This window comes from Lepus europaeus, chromosome 2 (assembly GCF_033115175.1).
Source record: "Lepus europaeus isolate LE1 chromosome 2, mLepTim1.pri, whole genome shotgun sequence".
NCBI lineage: Eukaryota > Metazoa > Chordata > Mammalia > Lagomorpha > Leporidae > Lepus > Lepus europaeus.
In genome coordinates this window covers 2,633,766-2,656,483 of record NC_084828.1, presented here as the reverse complement: position 1 = coordinate 2,656,483, position 22,718 = coordinate 2,633,766, and the positions used below count along the sequence as shown (strand labels likewise).

At 53.6% G+C, this 22,718-nt stretch overlaps 1 protein-coding gene across 2 annotated transcripts in view; it reads right to left on the bottom strand.

Moving 5' to 3' along the window:
* Window positions 1–22,718, bottom strand: part of HSF2BP (heat shock transcription factor 2 binding protein) — an 85,182-nt gene that overhangs the window by 48,368 nt on the left and 14,096 nt on the right. For both annotated transcript variants that reach the window (XM_062175106.1, XM_062175114.1), the window contains 2 exons: window positions 11,048–11,197; window positions 10,140–10,272 (listed from right to left, as the gene is read on the bottom strand). In XM_062175106.1, the coding sequence (XP_062031090.1) occupies window positions 10,140–10,272; window positions 11,048–11,197 (283 nt within the window). The remainder of the gene's footprint in view (window positions 1–10,139; window positions 10,273–11,047; window positions 11,198–22,718) is intronic.

The following is a 22,718-nucleotide window of genomic DNA, read 5'->3' as shown; positions in this document are numbered from 1 at the left end:
GTCCTGCGTTTCATGAAGTATCAATGGCTCCCGTGTGAACTACAACATGGAGCCAGTGTGAATGAGCGCCAGCGTCTGTCCGCCGTCAACACTCACTCACACGTCACACTGCAGTCTGCACTGCCCTCACTGACCCTTGGTGTACCTGCGGCACCTGGGAGTGGATCCAGGCTCAGAATGACGTCGCTAGCACCCAGCGTGAGCACACGACGGCCTGGTTTAACTGTCTGTTGCACTTCCCTCCACGTTCACTTCTCAGTCGAGCTGCTTCTAGGCACTCCCAGAGGTAGCAGAGCAGGGACGTAATTTACGAAATGAAGCAGTACCGATTACGTACGCTGAGAAGGACACACAGACTGGGGGTGTGTTATGAGACTTCTGCTTTGGAGTCTAGCAAATGCAACTTATTTTCAGCAATAAAGGTAACGACAGGGGTGGGTGTTGGGCACAGTGGCTAAGGCACCACATCCCACGTCTGAGTGCCTGGGTTCGAGTCCCAGCTCCACTTCCAATCCCAGCTCCCTGCTCATGTGCACCCTGGGAGGCAGCAGGTGACTGCAGCGCTCGGGTCCCTGCACCCACGGGAGACCCAGAGGGAGTTCTAGGCTCCCGGGTTCAGCCTGGCCCTGAGAGCTGCAGCTATCTGGGGAGTGGGCCAGCAGATGAAGTCCTCCATCTCCGTCTCTCATTCTTTCCATCTCTGCTTTCGAATAAAAATAAATCATTTTTAAATAATGATAACAGCATAAGGACAATGGTAGAACTGAGAGTCCAGAAACAAACCCTCACATTTATGGCCAGTTAATTTTCAAAGATAATTTCACAGGAGAGACATAAACAATCTTTTCAAGAAACGGGGTCAACGGCCACAGACCAAGGCAAAGGCCAAGACTGAGCCCCAAATCAAGGGCAAGGTCAAGGCTCAAATCAAGGCCCAAGCTCAAGCTCAAATCAAGAGCAAGGCCCAGGCTGAAACCAAGCCCAAGGCCCAGGCTGAAACCAAGCCCAAGGCCCAGGCCCAAGCCAAACCCAAGGCTCAGGCCCAAACCAAGCCCAAGGCCCAGGCCACACCTGCAGCCCCAGTTCCGGCTCAGGCTCCTCCCAAAGGTGCCCAGCCCCCCGCAAAGGCACCCTAGTAACAGCCTGTGCCTGCCAATGCAAGGGCAAAAAGACTGGTGTGACCCCTGGGCTGCTGTCTGCGTGGGGCTAGTGTCCTCCTGTGCTGTTTGTACAAATAAACCCGAGACAGGGTCTCAAAAAAAAAAAAAAGAAAGAAAGAAAGAAACGGGGTCAAGACAACTGAACATCCATACCTGAAGGGGTTATGTGGACTCCATACTGCACACCACTAGAAAATTAGCTCAAAACATGTAGGAGCTAAAACTATAAAATTCTTAAAACAAAACATAGGAATAAATCCTCATGGACACGGAATGAGACAACGGCCTCTTAGACACAAGAAAAAATATAACTGAAGAAAAACAGATGCAGTCTGGATACAACCAAGATAAACTTCTGTGCTTCAGGACACTATCAAGGAAGCAAAAAACTCCTGGGGGAGACAAAACATCCGCAAATCACGGATCTGAGAAGAGGCTGGAATCTAGCATACACAAAGGACTCTCAGAACTCAGTCACACAGAACAACACCTCAATCAGAAGCAGGCAACAAAAATCTCTCTGGGTGGCCCTCTGTGAAAATGCTCTCAGCACCCCAGGACACGCGAACAGGGCGGAAGAGCCCATGTGATCCAACCACGACTGGGGACGCCTGTGCGATAAACGCACCCCCCACAAAACCAGAGCGCCGAGCAAGTGACCCAGCGAGGTGTGCGGAGGCCCCTCCAGGGGACGACCTAAAACCCCTTTGTGGAAAGAACAATGAAGAGGTTTCACCGAGAGTTTACTTTCCACAAAGCTTCTCACAAACAGTAGCAATGGAAGAAGAAGCAGAAGACCTCGAGAAGATGAAAAGGCAACTGAAGAAGACACAACAGACATTTTTGCCTAATAAAGTGACATATTGGGGCTGGTGCTGTGGTGTAGCGGGGAAAGCCTTCACCTGCAGTACCAGCATCCCATATGGGCACCAGCTGGAGTCCCAGCTGCTCCACTTCCGATCCAGCTCTTTGCTGTGGCCTGGGAAAGCAGTGGAAGATGGCCCAAGTCCTTGGGCCCCTGCACCTACGTGGAAGACCCGGAAGCTCCGGGCTCCTGGCTTCAGATCAACACAGCTCTGGCCATTGCAGCCATCTGGGGAGTGAACCAACAGATGGAAGACCCCTCTCTCTCTCTGCCTTTCCTTCTCTCTCTGTGTAACTCTTTCAAACAAATAAATAAATTATTTTTAAAAAAAAGAGTTAACTTTCCTGCAGCTCTGCAAGAACAAACCAGCCAGAGAATCCACACTTCCTGCAGAAAGACCCTGGAAACCTCCCCACGGGAGCACAGAACGGTTCCACTGTAAGGGACACTGGAGCTGCGGGTTTTAAGAGCCTGTGCTAAGGCTGGCGCCGCAGCTCACTAGGCTAATCCTCTGCCTGTGGCGCCAGCACCCGGGTTCTAGTCCCGGTTGGGGCACCGGATTCTGTCCCGGTTGCTCCTCTTCCAGTCCAGCTCTCTGCTGTGGCCCAGAAGTGCAGTGGAGGATGGCCCAAGTGCTTGGGCCCTGCACCCCCATGGAAGACCAGGAGGAAGCACCTGGCTCCTGGCTTCGGATCGGCGCAGCACACCAGCCGTAGTGACCATTTGGGGGGTGAACCAACGGAAGGAAGACCTTTCTCTGTCTCTCTGTCTCACTGTCTAACTCTGCCTGTCAAAAAAACAAAGAGCCTGTGCAAAACGCCTTGTCCTCCACCTGCATGTCACTTCAATTTTGTGAAATATATTTTGTCTACAAACTGCTCATAGTCCAGAGGGCACAACCAAGCATCGGGATTAGTGCGGCATTAGGGTTCACTTACCCAGGCAGCGACTTACTTCTGGCAATCCTGCCCCATTCTATTTTCATAGCATGAAGACAGACTACGGGCTGGGAGGGAGGAGCCACGGTGCTGCCTCTGAACTCAGGTCAGTTTTCAGAGCGAGGCTGGGCAGGTTTTAATGCATCTGTGTGAATGCACACCTCCTGAGCGGCTGCCCAGAGGGCCGCGCCCACCCTTCTCGCTCTGTGTCCTGACCAAGGCTACTGCTCCTACACTTCTGCAGCACAGCCGTTTGCCTGGGCTAGTGAGAACACCTTGTCAGCACACTTCCTTCCATGCCGGGGCAGGCGGCAGGGCCGGGGCTGGGGTCGTTTCAGCCAGCGGCAGCTGCAGCTGTGTGCAAAGTGACTCTTAGAATTCCATTTCCTGGCCAGCGTCGTGGCTCACTAGGCTAATCCTCTGCCTTGTGGCGCTGGAACTCCAGGTTCTAGTCCCGGTCGGGGCATCGGATTCTGTCCCGGTTGCCCCTCTTCCAGGCCAGCTCTCTGCTGTGGCCAGGGAGTGCAGTGGAGGATGGCCCAAGTGCTTGGGCCCTACACCCCATGGGAGACCAGGATAAACACCTGGCTCCTGCCATCGGATCAGCACGGTGCGCCGGCCGCAGCGCACCAACCATGGCGGCCATTGGAGGGTGAACCAACGGCAAAAAGGAAGACCTTTCTCTCTGTCTCTCTCTCTCACTGTCCACTCTGCCTGTCAAAAACTAAAAAAAAAAAAAAAAAAGAATTCCATTTCCTGCCCACTCAAGGGATCGGGCTTCTGGGCAAAAAGTCAGGAAGTCCTGTAGCCTGAGGGCCAGCTGGAAGAACCAAGCCCACTGTCTTCTGTGGGGTGGGGAGAAGTCCTGTAGCCTGAGGGCCAGCTGGAAGAACCAAGCCCACTGTCTTCTGTGGGGTGGGGAGAAGTCCTGTAGCCTGAGAGCCAGCTGGAAAAACGAAGCCCGCCCGTCTTCTGTTTGCTCCGAGTGGACACCGGCATGCCAGCTCAGCGACTGCTGGGAGATGTCCCTCTCACTCTGACAGCCGCCCGCGCTGGTGTGGAAAAGCGTCCCCTGTGGAGTGGGCACTCCACAAAGCCCAGGGCAGAAGAGTCATTGGTAAGACTCCCTTCCAGCCACATCCTGCGACCGCCCCCACCACGGGAAACAGCTCCAGGAGGGGTGCCCATCACCCGGAGGCTCGGACACGCACAGCTGCCGCTTTTTCAAATGGCTCTGATCCTCCCCCACCCCGGCTGCCCCCTCAACCAGGGAAGGGAAGACCCGGCCTGTCATCGCCGCAGCCTGTCACCATTTCCCCGGGGCCGTTATTAGAACACTTCTTCCATGGGACAAAACCTCTGCAAAATGTGATGGGGAGATGTATTTTGTAACTGCAATTGGCAAAGCGTAGTGCACGGTGCAAGGATGTTTTTCAGAAGCTCCAGAAAATTCTCCACTACAAAAATTTGGCTACTCTGAGAATTAATTTTGCCAACAGAACACATGATTCAAGAAGTGGTCAAGAACTATGGGGGCAAGCCGGCGCCGCAGCTCACTAGGCTAATCCTCCACCTGCGGCGCCTGCACCCAGGTTCTAGTCCCGGTCGGGGCACCGGATTCTGTCCCAGTTGCTCCTCTTCCAGGCCATCTCTCTGCTGTGGCCCGGGAGTGTAGTGGAGGATGGCCCAAGTGCTTGGGCCCTGCACCCCATGGGAGACCAGGAGAAGCACCTGGCTCCTGGCTTCAGATCAGCGCGGTGCGCCGGCTGCAGCGCACCGGCCGCAGCGGCCATTGGAGGGTGAACCAAAGGCAAAGGAAGACCTTTCTCTCTGTCTCTCTCACTGTCCACTCTGCCTGTTAAAAAAAAAAAAAAAAAGAACTATGGGGGCTGGCACTGTGGCATAGTGGGTAAAGCCACCGCCTACAGGCCCCACATCCCATATGGGCACCGGTTCAAGTCCCGGCTGCTCCACTTCTGATCCAGCTCTCTGCTATGGCCTGGGAAAGCAGTGGAAGATGGGCCAAGTCCTTGGGCCCCTGCACCTGTGTGGGAGACCCAGAAGAAGCTCCTTGCTCCTGGCTTCAGATCAGTGCAGCTCCGGCCTCTGTGGCCATCTGAGGAGTGAACCAGTGGATGGAAGCCCTCTCTCTCTCTGTCTCTACCTCTCTCTGTAACTCTATCTTTCAACTAAATAAATATTTAAAAAAAAAAAAAGCTGTTATGAACAGGACGTTGTAGAGAACAGATGTGCTGAATTAGTTAAGACCACCGTGTGACTGGACGAAACCAACGTCAGAATCCTGCAATGATGTCAAAACCCCTGTTGACCACCACCTCGAGTACCTCCAGGCACCACAAACCCTCTATGACACGCAGGAAAGGTCAGCCCATGCTCCAAGCAGTGGTTCTCAACTGGCCGGGGGGCCAAGCTCAGAGATGTTCGTGACTGCCACACCTGGCTGCTACCAACATCCTGGAGCAGAGGCCACGGATACGGCCTGGCAGCACACAGCGCACAGCAGCCCCTGATGCCAAGGCCCAGACGCACTCCAGGGATGGGACCCCACGGCACGGCAGGAAGACCCCTGCCTGTCTGAGCCTGCCCCTCAGTCCAGGCGTCAAGATTTAAAAGCTGCCCCAGTGCAGCTGAGCTCAGCCAGGTCGCAGGCCTTGCGTGAGGGCAGCACAAATGCACACGCCCTACTGCCAGCTACAAACAGTCCCCAGTGTCCCAGTGTCCCAGCCCACCTAGACCCTGGCTTCTCTCCCTCCCACGTGACCCAGCACACGGCCCTGGGGCCAGTGTCCACGCGGTGACCTCTGACCACCAGCGAGCGTCCCTGTCCAGCGACGCCCTGGAAGACACTCCCGTGTGGCGGAGCTGCCTGGGTCGAGACAGCCCATCTTCCTTTCCACAGGCCTCCACTGACGCCGGCTGCTACCTGCTGCCTACAGGCTGAGCACTTCCGTCCGGCCGCTGCCGAGAGAGGATCTGACATGATTCAGAGACAGCTGACCAGTGCTCAGACTGGATGTCAGCTCTCCACTAAGCGACGCCCCTGCCTTTGGAAGCTGCGGCGCTGTGACGAGGGCCCACCCGGGCCCTGAGGACGTGTCCTGAAGCTCGAGCCACCCAGAACCAAATGGTTCCAAGAACCAATACTTCCAGAAGAGTCTGTTCTGGACACGGCGAAAACAGCACCAGAACTCCAGATGACGCAGCCCCTGTGGGAAACACTGGAGGCAGCGCAAAGCTCACCAGTCTCCACGGACCCTGGCGCACTCCTGAGCCCACACAGGCTCTCCTCAACCGGGGTGCCACGACCCGCGGCAGGAGCGCGCCTACCAGCAGCCCCACGCCTGCGCCGACTCCCCCAGACGCCAGAAGACCTGCAGGACCGGGCTCAAAACTGGCACCTTCCTTCCCCTCCAGAACCACACAGACTGAACCATCATCTGGCATCAGATTCTTCCCAAAGGCCACAGGTGCAAGAATCCAGGGCCACTCAGTGGCAGCAGGGCTGGACAGGGTGCCTCAGTGCAACCCCTCCTCTTTGTGTGTGGGGGGGGACGGGCAGCAGGCCTGGAGGGCCAGGAGAGATGGCCCTGACATACAGAAGGCCGGGCTGGTTAGCCGTGTGCCCCAGGAGGCCGTCAGGAGGCTATGCTGACCCAGTCCTACCCTGTGCTACCAACATCAAAGAGTAATTTCCATGCTGCGTTACTATCTAACATTACTTGGACACACAAATCAGAACTGAGAGGCAAAGGGGGCCGGCGCCGCAGCTCACTAGGCTAATCCTCTGCCTGTGGCACCGGCACACCAGGTTCTAGTCCCGGTTGGGGCGCCAGTTCTGTCCTGGTTGCCCCTCTTCCAGGCCAGCTCTCTGCTATGGCCCAGGAAGGCAGTGGAGCATGGCCCAAGTGCTTGGGCCCTGCACCCCATGGGAGACCAGGAGGAAGCTCCCGGCTCCTGGCTTCAGCCTGGCTCAGCCCTACCCACTGCGGCCATTTGGAGAGTGAACCAGTGAAAGGAAGACCTCTCTGTCTCTCCTAACTCTGATTTTCAAATAAATAAATCTTTTTTAAAAATTAGCTCAAAGGATTTTTGTTTTGTTTATAAAAATTTATTTATTTATTTGAAAGTCACAGAGAAGGAAAGGCAAAGGCAGAGAAAGAGAGAGAGATCTTCCATCCACTGGTTCACTCCCCAGATGGCCGCAACGGGCCAGGCCAAAGCCAGAAGCCAGGAGCTTCTTCCAGGTCTCCTATGTGGGTGCAAGGGCCCAGGGCCTTAGGCCATCTGCTGCTGCTTTTCCCAGGAACATCAGCAGGGAGCTGAGCAGGAAACAGAGCAGCAGGGACTTGAACAGGCGCCCACATGGGACTGCAGGCACTGCAGGCGGCAGCTTTACACCCACACCACAGCACTGGTGCTGGGATCTTAGTGACGGTAACAAAAAGCCAGCTAACACACATGGCTACATGCATTTGGCCAAATCCACAGAACTACAAAAAGGTCAATATACAACAATAAAGACTGTGTGTATGCAAGTTTTTAAAAACAACAGCTCCAGAAGGAAGACTACCTCTGTGACTGCTTCCCCACAGAAATCTCAGGACTGAGCTGCACGCGTCCCCACGGCCTCTGCAAAGCGGAACTTTTTTTTAAATTAATTAATTTATTTGAAAGACAGAGTTAGAGAAAGGCATAGGCAGAGAGAGAGGTCTTCCTTCCACTGGTTCACTCCCCTAGATGGCCACAATGGCAAGAGCTGCGCCGATCCGAAGCCAGGAGCCTCTTCCAGGTCTCCCACGTGGGTGCAGGGCCCAAGGACTTGGGCCATCTTCTACTGCTCTCCCAGGCCATCGCAGAGAGCTGGATCGGAAGTGGAGCAGCTGGGACTAGAACCAGTGCCCATATGGGATGTCAGCACTGCAGGCGGCGGCTTTACCCGCTACGCCACAGCACCGGGCCCCAAAGCAGCACTTTAATAACAAACCAGCACCGGAAGGTACGCTTCCTCCCAAATTCACACCTGTGCAAAAGTGAGTACCCACTTCCCGCCCTTCACAAGGGCTCTCACCTAAGGCACATGAGCAGGAAGACGAGGCCAGCCGGGCTGGATGTGGGCAACACGCTGGCCCTGCCCAACAGCAAGTGCCTCGGCACTGCAGCAGGCGGCGCACGGTCACGCAGCGAATCACAGGCCCCCGGGGGCCTTGCAGAGAAGAAACCCAAACACCAAGTCGCTAACGCCTCTGTTAGAGAACCGCCTTCCAACACTGAAACAGGAAGCACAGCAAGTCTGCTCCGACGACAGGCGCTGGGATGAACAGACAGCCACCAAGAGATGAGACTGCCAGAGACATGGCAGTCGGCTCCACCCACGCATCAGCAATTTTTAAGAGACTACGGAGGCCGGCGCCACGGCTCACTAGGCTAATCCTCCGCCTAGCGGCGCCAGCACACCAGGTTCTAGTCCCGGTCGGGGTGCCGGATTCTGTCCCAGTTGCCCCTCTTCCAGGCCAGCTCTCTGCTGTGGCCCGGGAGTGCAGTGGAGGATGGCCCAAGTGCTTGGGCCCTGCACCTGCATGGGAGACCAGGAGAAGCACCTGGTTCCTGCCTTCGGATCAGCGCGGTGCGCCAGCCGCGGCGCCATTGGAGGGTGAACCAACGGCAAAAGAAGACCTTTCTCTCTGTCTCTCTCTCCCACTGTCCACTCTGCCTGTCAAAAAAAAAAAAGAGAGACTACAGAAAAAATATCTACCCGAGACCTGATTCACTGGGATGACACAGAAGAACCATGAAGAACACAGTCTTCCTCCCTTCAATCGCGGAGAATGGCTGCATGAGGTGCACGGGGTATGGCAGAGAAAGACCGCGGGAAAGGGGACATCACAGTGAGTCACGATTTTCTTAAGATTTTTATCTGAAGGCAGAGTTAGAGATAGAGAGCTCTTCCATCTACTGACTTGTTCCCCACATGGCGGCAACGGCTGCACCCAGAAGCCCAGAACTCCACTGGAGTCTCCGACATGGGTGTCAGGGATCCAAGCACTTGGACCACCTGCTGCTGCCTTCTCCGGTGCAATACAGGGAGCTGGATCAGAAGCACAGCATCCAGGACTCAAAATGGTGCTCCGTGGGGCCGGGGCTGTGACGCAGCAGGTAAAACCACCGCCTGCAGGGCCGGCATCCCATATGGGCACCGGTTCAAGTCCCGGCTGCTCCGCTTCGGATCCAGCTCTCTGCTATGGCCTGGGAAAGCAGGGGAAGATGGCCCAAGCCCTTGGGCCCCTGCACCTGCGTGGGAGACCCGGAAGAAGCTCCTGGCTCCTGGCTTCAGATCAGCGCAGCTTCGGCCAGCACGGCCAATTGGGGAATGAACCAGCGGATGGAGCCTCTCCACCCCCCCGCCCCGCCTCCTCTCTCTCTGTGGAACTCTGACTTTCAAATAAATAAAAAATCTTTAAAAAAAAAAAAATATATATATATATGTGGTGCTCCAACATGGGATGCTGGCACGGCAGAAAGCGGCTTAAACCACCGGGCCACAAGAGGCCCCGCAGCCAGCGGCTGAACCGCCGTGACTTCAGAACATCAGGCTCCCCCGGAGACACCACCTCCCAGCTGCTGAGAATCACCTGGCCCGGCTTCATCCCTGTCAGTTTGTCCGAGTTATCCTTACTCCCAGGGAAAGGCTTAACATCATAATCTTGCAGGAGAAATCTACTGAAGAGATAATTTCAGTCTTGGGAATTCCTTAATTATGATCCTAAAATGATAACGAGAGCTCAGTCTCAGCTTGGCCTGAGGCTGTTGCTTTAGCCAGACGTTAGTTAAAAGATGATGATCAAAAGAACAGCTAGCTGACCTCAGAGACTGTCTGTTTCCACTTCTACCCATGCACATAAGCAAACAGCACCTACAACACCCACCCATGCTTCCCTCGGGTCGCTCTTCGTAACTGACACCAGATTCACCTGCACTGACTTTCCGAACTATATACACCTGGTGCCACCACACACACACACATACACACACACACACACCCAGCCAGGCTCAGGGTCTCCAGGGTGAGGCCTGCATGGCACACGATGCCCAGAGACGCTGGCACACACCCCTGCCAGCGTCCCCGTGCACAGAGCAGCCATCAGGAGCAGTACTTACTTGTCACAATTCCAGCTAAAGCAAAGACAAACTGGTTTTCGTCAGAATCAAGCTCTTTGACATCTCCATCCAGGGACTTCACAAAACTCTCCATTGTCTGCCCAGTGATGCTGAAAAACTTCAAAGCCTTGTCCTGAAAGTTTAGAAATGACATGTCACACCTTCCCATAGTTATCCACACAGAGACTGTCGTGTGCGGGGCACAGAACAGCTCTGTGTCTAATCACGTAAGGTCACCCCATCGCCCCACAGCTTCCTCGTGTCACCCCCGTCTGTCAAAGGCAAACCTCAGCCCCCGCTGCCTCTGAGCACCATTTCCGTCTCCTCGAGCTTCCCTCGCTGCTCCTGCCACTTCTCCCTGCGTCAAACCCCACCCCGCACACCTGTCCACACACACAGATGCCTGTTGAGGAACACGTAACATCCAAAAAGCTGAACAGTCATCACTGCACAACCACGCCTGAAACCCTGGAAAACTCAGGCACAAGGGCACTTCAAAAAGATAACAGAAGTAAGGTTATTTGGGGATGGAAAATTTTGAAATCCACGCATAGAAGACTTCAAGAAGTTCATGGAAAATGATTATGGAAAAATTATGATGGATTTCACTATGTTTTGCACCAAAATAATCTTTTGGTTCTATTTTCCATGAAGGTTATGCAGCCTTCGTTCACGTCAGCACCCCATGGGCGCTGGGAGAGACGCATCTTGTGCTGAGGCTCCTAGAGCTCCGGGGTGCGGCGGAGCAGCCCCGCGGACGTCCGGGAACCACGGGAGTGTACAGAGCAGACGGGCAGAGGGCCCGCTTCAGTCTCCTCTTACTTCAGCGGCCCGATACACACTCAGAACACATCCAAGGGCGCACAAGCACTGATCAACAGTACTAAGGCAGCACCGGCCAGGCTTACTCCGCCCAGAATGGCTTTGACGACCTCCTCGCTGCTGGAGACGCCCCACAGGAGGGTGCAGGCCGCTGCCCCCATCTCCGTACAGTACTCTGCCTGCTGCAGCAGCTGCTGCTTCGCTTCATTGAGCTGCTGCCGAAGAGCCAGTTTCTCCTGAAATCAAAACAAAGTAACCCTGGAGGAATGATCGCCAGTGCTCCAAGTATCTCTCTCCTCTGTCACAGGGGTCTCCCCTGAAGGAGGAAACGCACTGCGGACGTCAGCAGGCACGCTGACATGGACAGTGCTTATAAACGAGGCTTTGGGGAGGTGACAGGCGTGGCCAGTCACAAGACACCACACCGACAGACACGCTCCCTCCACCGTGACGCTCCGTGCTGCCTCGGACTCTGCCGACGAGAATGCCGTGATCAGAGTCCAAACCAACGAGGCCCACTCAGTCTTCGGTTAGGAACCTCCAAGACAATGAACCAAAGTACACATTCCTTAAAAATTATTTTACTTGAAAGGCAGAGTTGGGGGTTGAGGGGAGAGACAGAGAGAGAGGCTTTCATCCACTTGATCACTCCCCAAATGGCTGCAATGGCCAGAGCTGTGCCAATCCAAAGCCAGGAGCCAGGAGCTTCTTCCAGGTCTCCCACGCGGGTGCAGGGGCCTAAGGACTTGGGCCATCTTCTACTGCTTTCCCAGGCCATAGCAGAGAGCTGGATCAGAAGTGGAACAGCTAGGACTCGAACCAGCACCCACATGAGATGCCAGCACTGCAGGCGGCAGCTTTACCCACTACGCCACAGCCCCAGCCCATCAAATAAGTAATCTTAAAAAAAATGGAACTGGTAGTGTGGCACAGCAGGTTAAAGCCCTGGTCTGCAGTGCCAGCTTCCATATGGGCTCCAGTTCGAGTCCCAGTTGCTCCACTTCCGATCCAGCTCTCTGCTATGGCCTGGGAAAGCAGTGGAGGATGGCCCAAGCCCTTGGGCCCCTGCACCTGTGTGGGAGACCCAGAGGAAGCTCCTGGCTTCAGATTGGTGCAGCTCTGATCGTTGTGACCAACTGGGGAATGAACCAGCGGATGGAAGACCGATTGATCTCTCTCTCTCTCTCTTTTTCTCTCTCTTTCTCTCTCTGTGTAACACTGACATTCAAATAAATAAATCTTAAAAAAAAAAATTAAAAACTGGGGCCCGGCACTGTGGCGTAGCAGGTTAAGCCTCCACTTGCAGCACTGGCATTCCATATGGGCACCAGTTCATGTCCCAGCTGCTCCTCTTCAGACCCAGCTCCCGTCATGTCCTGGAAAAGCAGCGGAAGATGGCCCCAAGTGCTTGGGCCCCTATACGCATGTGGGAGATCCGAAGAAGCTTCTGGTTCCTGGCTTCAGATCGGCCCAGTTTCCTCCGGCCTTTGCGCCATTTGGAGATGAAAGATCCATCTCCCTCTCCCTCTCCCCCTCCCCCTCCCCTCCCCTCTCGTCTGTAACTCTGCCTCTCAAATAAATAAATCTTTAAAAACGAAGAAATAAAACTGAAAAATTTTATTCTTCAAAAGAAGAGTGAAGGGGCAAGCCCGGCACATGGCGGGACAGCCGTACCTCACACGGCAGTGCCCGTCTGCGCCTGTCTGCCCCGCTTCCGATGCAGCTTCCTGCTAATGCATCCTAGGAGGCAGCAGACGACGGCCCAAGTACTGGGGCCCCACCGTTCCCAAGAAAGACCTGGATGGAGTTCCAAGCTCCTGGCTTCAGCCTAGCCCAGCCTTCCTTGGCTGTTACAGGCATTTGGGGAGTGAACCAGAAGATGAAAGATCTGTATGTTTGTGTGGGGGTGACTCTGCCTTTCAAGTAGATGAGAATAAACATTTTGGGGGCTGGTACTGTGGTTTAGTAAGTTTGGTCTCTGCCCGCATCCCACATGGGTGCCAGTTCAAGTCCCGGATGCTCCACTTCAATCCTGCTCCCTACTAATGCACCTGAGAAAGCAGCAGACCCACAGAGGAGACCCAGATTAAGTTCCTGACCTTGGCTTGGCCCAGCCCTGGCCATTGCAGCCATGTAGAGAGTGAACCAACAGACACCTTTCTGTCCCCCTACCCACTGTGTAACACTGCCTTTCAAATACACAAATAAGTCTTTTAAAAATTTTTTTAGGGGCCAGTGCCATGGTGCCGTAGGTTAATCCTCCACCTGCAACCTGCAGTGCCGGCATCCCATATGGGCGCCAGTTCTAGTCCCGGCTGCTCTTCTTCCAATCCAGCTCTCTGCTACGGCCTGGGAAGGCAGTGGAGGATGGACCAAGTCCTTGGGGCCCTGCACCCGCATGGGAGACCCAGAAGAAGCTCCTGGCTCCTGGCTTCGGATCGGCACAACTCCGGCCGTTGCGGCCATCTGGGGAGTCAACCAGCAGATGGAAGACCTCTTTCTCTCTCTCCCTCTCTCTCTCTCTCTCTCTCTCTCTCTCTCTGCCTCTCTTCTTTCTCTTTCTGTGTAACTCTGACTCTCAAATAAATTAAAAAAAAAAAAAAGAAAGAAAGAAAAAGAAAAAAGAAAGCTATGACGATTGTGAAAGCGAGGAGTTCAATAGGCAGAAGCACCTTCCCCGCTGCTCGTTACTAGAGCAAAGCCTCTGAGGCGGGCCTTACGGAGAAAAGAGGTTTAATCTGGCGCCCTTTTCCGTGGCCAAAGGCCAGCAGCGCGCATGTCTGCACCCTGGCTGTGGCTCTCTCCTGACACAGCCAGGCCCCACCCCGAGAGCCGTATCTAATCCTAATCACCTCCCAAAGGTGTCACCTCCGCACACCACCATCGGCTGAGTTATCGAGCCTCTACACAGACCTTACAACGGAACTCAATTCCAAGCTGGGAACTGAGGGGCACAGTCCAGCTACATCACACCACAGCCCGACATTCAGACCTGGTGCAAAGCCACGGTCACCACCCAGGGGACCAGAGCAAGAGCCCGGAACAGACCGGGCCGGCGTGCCTAGCCGATCTGCAAAAGGGTTCACAGCGTGCGTCCGTGTGGAGAAGACAATCTCCTCAATGACCAGTGCGGAGCACCGGCGAAAAACAACCCAGCCCTACCTACCTTCCCTCACACAACAACTAACCCAGCCCTACCTACCTTCACCTCATACAGAACAACTAACCCAGCCCTACCTAACTTCCCTCACACAAAACTAACCCAGCCCTACCTACCTTCACCTCGCACAGAACTAACCCAGCCCTACCTACCTTCACCTCGCACAGAACAACTAACCCAGCCCTACCTACCTTCACCTCGCACAAAACTAACCCAGACCTACCTACCTTCACCTCATACAGAACAACTAACCCAGCCCTACCTAACTTCCCTCACACAAAACTAACCCAGCCCTACCTACCTTCACCTCATACAGAACTAACCCAGACCTACCTACCTTCACCTCGCACAACAACTAACCCAGCCCTACCTACCTTCCCTCACACAGAACAACTAACCCAGCCCTACCTACCTTCACCTCGCACAAAACTAACCCAGCCCTACCTACCTTCACCTCATACAGAACAACTAACCCAGCCCTACCTACCTTCACCTCGCACAGAACTAACCCAGACCTACCTACCTTCACCTCACACAAAACTAACCCAGCCCTACCTACCTTCACCTCGCACAGAACTAACCCAGCCCTACCTACCTTCACCTCGCACAGAACAACTAACCCAGCCCTACCTACCTTCACCTCATACAGAACTAACCCAGCCCTACCTACCTCCACCTCGCACAAAACTAACCCAGCCCTACCTACCTTCACCTCACACAAAACTAACCCAGCCCTACCTACCTTCACCTCGCACAGAACTAACCCAGACCTACCTACCTTCACCTCGCACAGAACTAACCCAGACCTACCTACCTTCACCTCATACAGAACTAACCCAGCCCTACCTACCTTCACCTCGCACAGAACTAACCCAGCCCTACCTACCTTCACCTCGCACAGAACAACTAACCCAGCCCTACCTACCTTCACCTCATACAGAACTAACCCAGCCCTACCTACCTCCACCTCGCACAAAACTAACCCAGCCCTACCTACCTTCACCTCACACAAAACTAACCCAGCCCTACCTACCTTCACCTCGCACAGAACTAACCCAGACCTACCTACCTTCACCTCATACAGAACTAACCCAGCCCTACCTACCTTCACCTCGCACAGAACAACTAACCCAGCCCTACCTACCTTCACCTCATACAGAACAACTAACCCAGCCCTACCTACCTTCACCTCGCACAGAACTAACCCAGCCCTACCTACCTTCCCTCACACAAAACAACTAACCCAGCCCTACCTACCTTCACCTCGCACAACAACTAACCCAGCCCTACCTACCTTCACCTCGCACAGAACAACTAACCCAGACCTACCTACCTTCACCTCGCACAACAACTAACCCAGCCCTACCTACCTTCACCTCGCACAACAACTAACCCAGCCCTACCTACCTTCCCTCACACAAAACAACTAACCCAGCCCTACCTTACCTTCCCTCACACAAAACTAACCCAGACCTACCTTACCTTCCCTCACACAAAACTAACCCAGCCCTACCTACCTTCACCTCATACAGAACAACTAACCCAGCCCTACCTACCTTCACCTCGCACAGAACTAACCCAGCCCTACCTACCTTCACCTCGCACAGAACAACTAACCCAGCCCTACCTACCTTCACCTCACACAGAACAACTAACCCAGCCCTACCTACCTTCACCTCGCACAACAACTAACCCAGACCTACCTACCTTCACCTCATACAGAACAACTAACCCAGACCTACCTACCTTCACCTCGCACAGAACTAACCCAGCCCTACTTACCTTCACCTCGCACAGAACAACTAACCCAGCCCTACCTAACTTCCCTCACACAAAACTAACCCAGACCTACCTACCTTCCCTCACACAAAACAACTAACCCAGACCTACCTTACCTTCCCTCACACAACAACTAACCCAGCCCTACCTACCTTCACCTCGCACAGAACAACTAACCCAGACCTACCTACCTTCCCTCACACAAAACAACTAACCCAGACCTACCTAACTTCCCTCACACAAAACAACTAACCCAGACCTACCTGACCTTCCCTCACACAAAACTAACCCAGACCTACCTGACCTTCCCTCACACAAAACTAACCCAGACCTACCTACCTTCACCTCGCACAAAACTAACCCAGACCTACCTACCTTCACCTCATACAGAACAACTAACCCAGACCTACCTACCTTCACCTCATACAGAACAACTAACCCAGCCCTACCTACCTTCCCTCACACAAAACAACTAACCCAGACCTACCTACCTTCCCTCACACAAAACTAACCCAGACCTACCTACCTTCACCTCGCACAGAACAACTAACCCAGACCTACCTACCTTCACTCACACAAAACTAACCCAGACCTACCTACCTTCACCTCGCACAGAACAACTAACCCAGACCTACCTACCTTCACTCACACAAAACTAACCCAGATCTACCTACCTCCACCTCGCACAGAACAACTAACCCAGCCCTACCTAACCTTCCCTCACACAAAACAACTAACCCAGACCTACCTACCTTCACCTCATACAGAACAACTAACCCAGACCTACCTAATCTTCCCTCACACAAAACAACTAACCCAGACCTACCTAACCTTCCCTCACACAGAACAACTAACCCAGACCTACCCAACCTTCCCCTCATACAGAACAACTAACCCAGACCTAACTACCTTCACTTCATATAAAACTAACCGCAAAACAGATCACAGTTGGAAATGTAAACTATAAAACCATAAAGCTATTCAAGAGAATCTGTGAGACAACGGATTAGGCAAAGAGCTCTTAGACATAACAGCCTGAGGACAATCTATGAAAGGAAAAGAAATAAACTGGACTTAACCAAAAAGTAAAACCTTGGGGTCGACACTGTGGTGTAATAAGTTGTCTCTGCCTACAGCACCAGCATCCTATATGGGCTCCAGTTCCAGTCCCGGCTGCTCCACTTCCGACCTAGCTCGCTGCTGATAGCCTAGAAAGCAGTGGAAGATGGCCCCAAGTCCTTGGGCCCCTGCAGCCAAGTGGGAGACCCAGAAGAAGCTCCTGGCTCCTGGCTTTGGATCAGCCCAGCTGCAAGAGTTGCGGTCATCTGGGGAGTTAACCAGCGGATGAAAGACCTCTCTCTCTCTCTCTCTCTCTCTCCCCCTCCGTCTGTCACTCTGCATCTCAAATAAATAAAAGTTTTTTTTTTTAAAAAGTAAAACCTTTTGCTCCATGAAGAACCTATGAAGAAAATTAAAAGAACAGCTACAGGCTGGGAGCAAATATTGGAAGCCACATACCCAACAAAGGGCCTGTATCTAGAATGCAGCAAGAACTCAACCTCAGAAGTGAAACCAGACAATGGGATCAGAACATGGGCAAAAGCCATGAACAGGTATTTCACTAGAGAAGATCACAGAGCACAAACAGGCGCACAACAAGACCACCAACATCAGTAGCCAGGCAGGAAATGCAGATGAAAATCACAGCACCCTATCAAAATGGTGACAATCAAAAATAGCAGTGACAACAAAAGCTGGTGAGGATGTGGGGAAAGTGCAGCCACTGCTGGTGGAATGCAAAACGGCCCAGCCACTCTGCAAGCAACCTGGCAATCCCTCAAAACCTACACCCGCTGTATGATCCAGCAATTCCCTCTTGGACACTTAGGGCAGAGAAGTGGACACACAAAGCCTGCACCCTTACTACCCACAGCACAGCACAGGGCAGGGGCAAACGTGTCCCAGTGGAGGGAGAGTTTGGTAAACGTGGTCCATCCATGTCCCAGCACAGGCTACTGACACGCGACAACCTGACAAGTCCACTGTCACACGGCATTCCACAAGGCACAAATCTGGAATGGAGAAGGCACCAGTGGTGGCCAGGGGCCAGGCACAGGCAATGGGGTGGGTGTGGCTACAAGGGCCGAGCACAAGGGAAATCTGGGGCAACAAACCCCCTACATCTGTGTAGGAGAGGGGGATGAACTGCTTGCACCCACGCAAGAGTGCAAAACAAAAACAAAAACAAAAAAAAGAAAACACCACGTTACCACTGGAGGAACTGAAGGAAGGATATGGGAGATGTCCCTGGACTTCCAGAAACTTCTTGTGAATCTGCCAAGCAATCCCAAACAACCAAAGAGGCTTGAGCTGCCTGGTGCACAGCCATGCAGATACACCAGGATGACCCCAGGGTGCACTGTCACATTACAAGAATCTGGAGGCGGGGCCAGCACTGCGGCGCAGCAGGTTGACACCTGGACCTGCAGTGCTGGCATCCCATATGAACACCGGTTCGAGACCTGGCTGCTCCTCTTCCGATCCAGCTCTCTGCTATGCCCTGGGAAAGCAGCAGAAGATGGCCCAAGTCCTTGGGCCCCTACACCCACATGGGAAACCCAGAAGAAGCTCCTGGCTTCAGATCAGCTCAGCTCCAGCCAATTGGGAAGTGAATCAATGGATGGAAGACTCTCTCTCTCTCTCTGCCTCTCTTCTCTCTGTATAACTCTGACTTTCAAATAAATAAATCAATCTTAAAAAGTAAATATTTTTTTAAAAAAAGAACCTGGAGGCACAGGGCTCACACGTTTCCCAGGAGCAGGCCCAGGCCCCCAGCTGCCCCTCTTTGACGTGAATATTCACACCTGCACTCAGCAAGCACAGAACCTTCCAGAGTCCTGCACAACCCCTGCTCCGCTCACTTCTGATTTTACCTGAACCACCGTCAGTTAATTTCTCTGTAAGAAGTTTCTTCAAATGCGTGGCTAGCATTTGCAACAACTTCTCTTGTATTTTCCTGGAAGTAACCACCCTTTCCAACAAATTGGAAACACAGAAGACAAGAACCTGGAGGCGGGCCTCCCTGCAGTGCCTGGAAGTATGGGCCACAGGAAACAAACAGCACGAGAGGACTGGAGGCGCGCCCAGCCCTGCTGCCCCGTCACGGCGCATGCCTCGGGAGGCCAGGTGGGCGGCAAGGAGCTCCTGGGGCGGACCCAGCGCAGCCTCATCTGACCTTGGGGCCACGGCACAGTCCTTCAAAAATACTGCCACAGCGCCCACGCAGGAAGCGGAGATCTTCCCTGGAGCTCAAAGCTTGCGATTGCCAGGGCTTCCTCCTGGGTGGCCCTCACCTCCCAAGCAGGTACCATTCCACCTCGCTGCCTGTCACTGTGGAAGGGACACAGGGACGCCACTGCCACCCTGCCCTGGCCCAGGGCCGCACCTGTGCCCCCACACTTCCCTCTGGCCTTTCCTCAATACTGCAGTGCCTGCCTCTCCCTGTTATGCTCACCTACAATGAAGCAGTCAGCAGGAATAATCTAATCTAGGATCCCGGTCTCCGGATTTTCTCCTGATTCTTCAACTCTAAGACAAGCTTCCAGTGTTGGAGAAAACTGGATCGAGTTCCTGGCTCCTGGTTTGGGCCTGGTCCAGTCCAGCCCCACTGTGGGCACTGAGAGGGAACCAACCAGGTATGCAAGCTTTGCCTCTAAAACTGATTTTAAAAATAAAGTAACCGCGGGGCCGGCGCTGTGGCGCAGCGGGTTAGTGCCCTGGCCTGAAGCGTCAGCATCCCATATGGGCGCCGGTTGGAGACCCAGCTGCTCCACTTCTGTTCCAGCCCTCTGCTGGCCTGGGAAAGCAGTGGAAAATGTCCTTGGGCCGCTGCACCTGCATGGGAGACATGGAGGAGGCTCCTGGCTCCTGGCTTCGGATTGGCACAGCTCCAGCCATTGCAGCCAACTGGAGAGTGAACCAGTGGATGGAAGACCTCTCTCTCTCTCTCTCTCTCTCTCTCTCTCTCTCTTTCTCCCTCTCCTTTCTCTGTGTAACTCTTTCAGATAAATAAATAAATCTTTTAAAAAATAAAATAAAATAAAGTCAGCTCTGTGAGCCCTGCATCATAAGCTGCGCCGGCCTGAGCAGAGACCACAGGAAAGGCGCAGGGAGGCAGTAGGGAGACAGTGGGCAGTGAGGAGGCAGTGGGGAAGCAGTGGGGAGGCAGTGGGGAGGCCCTGTCAGTGGGGAGGCAGCGGGGAGACAGTGGGAAGGCCCTGTCTACCAGCACACAAGCTACGGCCTTGTTATAGCAAACCCAAGGGGTTTCTATCTGCATTAAACTGGGTGGATTGATTACTCAACAGGAAACTCAACTGGACACACGAGATAGTTTAAAATGTTCCCACACTTTAACTAAGGTCTTAGTACCAGGGCAATAACCCAGGAGACAGGAACTCCTTGACACAGCCACTTCATCCTCCTCTGAAAGTTACTGCAATGGCTTGTTTTTAAGCATCACAACTAAAATGCCAGCAAAAATATGCATTTTTCCTTGGGCTATCAATTTAAAAAGAAACAAAGGCCGGCGCCACAGCTCACTAGGCTAATCCTCTGCCTGCAGCACCGGCACCCCAGGTTCTAGTCCCGGGCGGGGCGCCGGATTCTGTCCCGGTTGCTCCTCTTCTAGTCCAGCTTTCTGCTGTGGCCCAGGAGTACAGTGGAGGATGGCCCAAGTGCTTGGGCCCTGCATCTGCATGGGAGACCAGGAAAAGCATCTGGCTCCTGGCTTCAGATCAGCGTGGTACGCCGGCCACAGTGTGCCAGCCGCAGCAGCCACTGGGGGATGAACCAATGGATAAGGAAGACCTTTCTCTCTGTCTCTCTCTCACTGTCCACTCTGCCTGTCAAAAAATAAAAATAAATAAAAAGAAAAAGAAACAATCTAAGATTCTGTTCAGTTTAAGCTTCCATCCTACCAGAGAATCTCAGCGATCTACGGCAGGCCCAGACCAGCAGGCTGCACTTCCAGCACCTAGGAAACCTCTCACTGCTGGGCAACTTCAGGCCACGGAACACTGAGGCCCAGACCAACTCACCAGACTGCCACTGCTTTAAAAGGATTTATGTTATTTATTTGAAAGAGTTATATAGAAAGAGGGGGGGGGGAGGGACAGGTGGAGGAGAGGCCTTCCATCCACTGGTTCGCTCCCCAAATGGCTGCAACAGCTGCAGCTGAGCTGATCCGAAGCCAGGAGCATCTCCTGGGTGTCCCATATCGGTGCAAGGGCCTAAGGACTTGGGCCATCCTCAACTGCTTTCCCAGGCCCATTAGCAGGGAGCTGGATTGGAAGTGGAGCAGCCAGGACTCAAACCAGCATCCATATGAGATGCCAGCACTGCAGGCCAGGACTTGAACCTGCTGTGCCACAGTGCCAGCCCCCAGCAGCCACTTCTGTTCATTAAGATCTAAACTGGGCTCCCTTGGCTCCTCTCATCTGCTCCCCTCCCTCCGCTATATCTTCTCTCCTCTCTCACTCCCCTCTCTCCTCCCCTCTCTCACTCCCCTCTCTCCTCTCCTCTCTCACTCCCCTCTCTCCTCTCCTCTCTCCTCTCCTCTCTCCTCTCCTCTCTCCTCTTTCTCTCTTACTCTCCTCTTCCCTCTTTGCCCCTTCCCCCTGGTCTGCTGAGTGTTCCCCAATAAACTCTTTCCCTTACTCTGGTGTTCAGTGTGCTTTGTGACGGGTAACAGAAATATATAACATTGGTGCGTTGGCCAGGAAAACCTTACATTGGTGATCCAGCGTCCCCCTGGACTTTGCTCCCCTTTGGGAATCTCTGAGCTGCTCTGGGATCCTGGATTTCTGCCAGTCACAAAAAACACACCCCCTGGAACTCCTTCCACGCCACCGAACGCTCTTCGACCTCCTTCTGTCTTCATCATTTCCGTGAGCGTTCGGGAAAATGGAAGGAGATTCCATATGCTCAAGCTTTTCTATCTTTGATCTAAACCTTCTATGTGTACTGCTCTCTGGCCGAGGTCCTATGGGCCTCCAAAGTTTAAGCCAAAACCTCTGCCTTCCACGTGTGCAACCCCAACTTTTCACTATCCCAGCTCACTATACCTCCCCCTCCCACCCAGGAATTCAGACTTTATCTTAGAACCAGTCCTGGCCCAAAGTCTATTATACTACAGTGTCTGTTTAAGTGTTTACAGCAGGTTATAATGGAACAAACGAAGGCCTTCAGCAACCAGGCGGTCAACCAAATGCTGCTACAGGGATATACTCGGCTCCCCACCCGGGAGACAGCGGCCTGAGACATCGCCCCATGCCAGCAAAGAGTACCTCATCGCCCCACGTCAGCAGGAAGTAGCTCTAAAGACAGATCATCGTCCCTCTACCCCTCCTGGACTTTTGGGACTAATGTAATTCCATACCACTCCTGCTTTATAAAAAACAAAAGGGGGGAGTGTTAGGAAACTGGCGCAGTTTTAACCCTCCGGCAAAGTTTTAAAAGGGCCTGCTCCTGAACGCGTGGCTCTCTCCGCTCTTCTCTCCTGCTCTCTTGGCTCCTCTCATCTGCTCTCCTCCCTCCTCTCGTCTCTCCTCTCTGCTATATCTTCTCTCCTCTCTCACTCCCCTCTCTCCTCTTTCTTACTCTCCTCTTCCCTCTTTGCCCCTTCCCTCTGGTCTGCTGGGTTTTCCCCAATAAACTCTTTCCCTTTTAAAAAAAAAAAATCTAAACAGGGGCCAGCACTGTGGCCTGTGGCATAGTAGGTTAAACCTCCACGTGTAGCAACGGTATCTCATATGGGT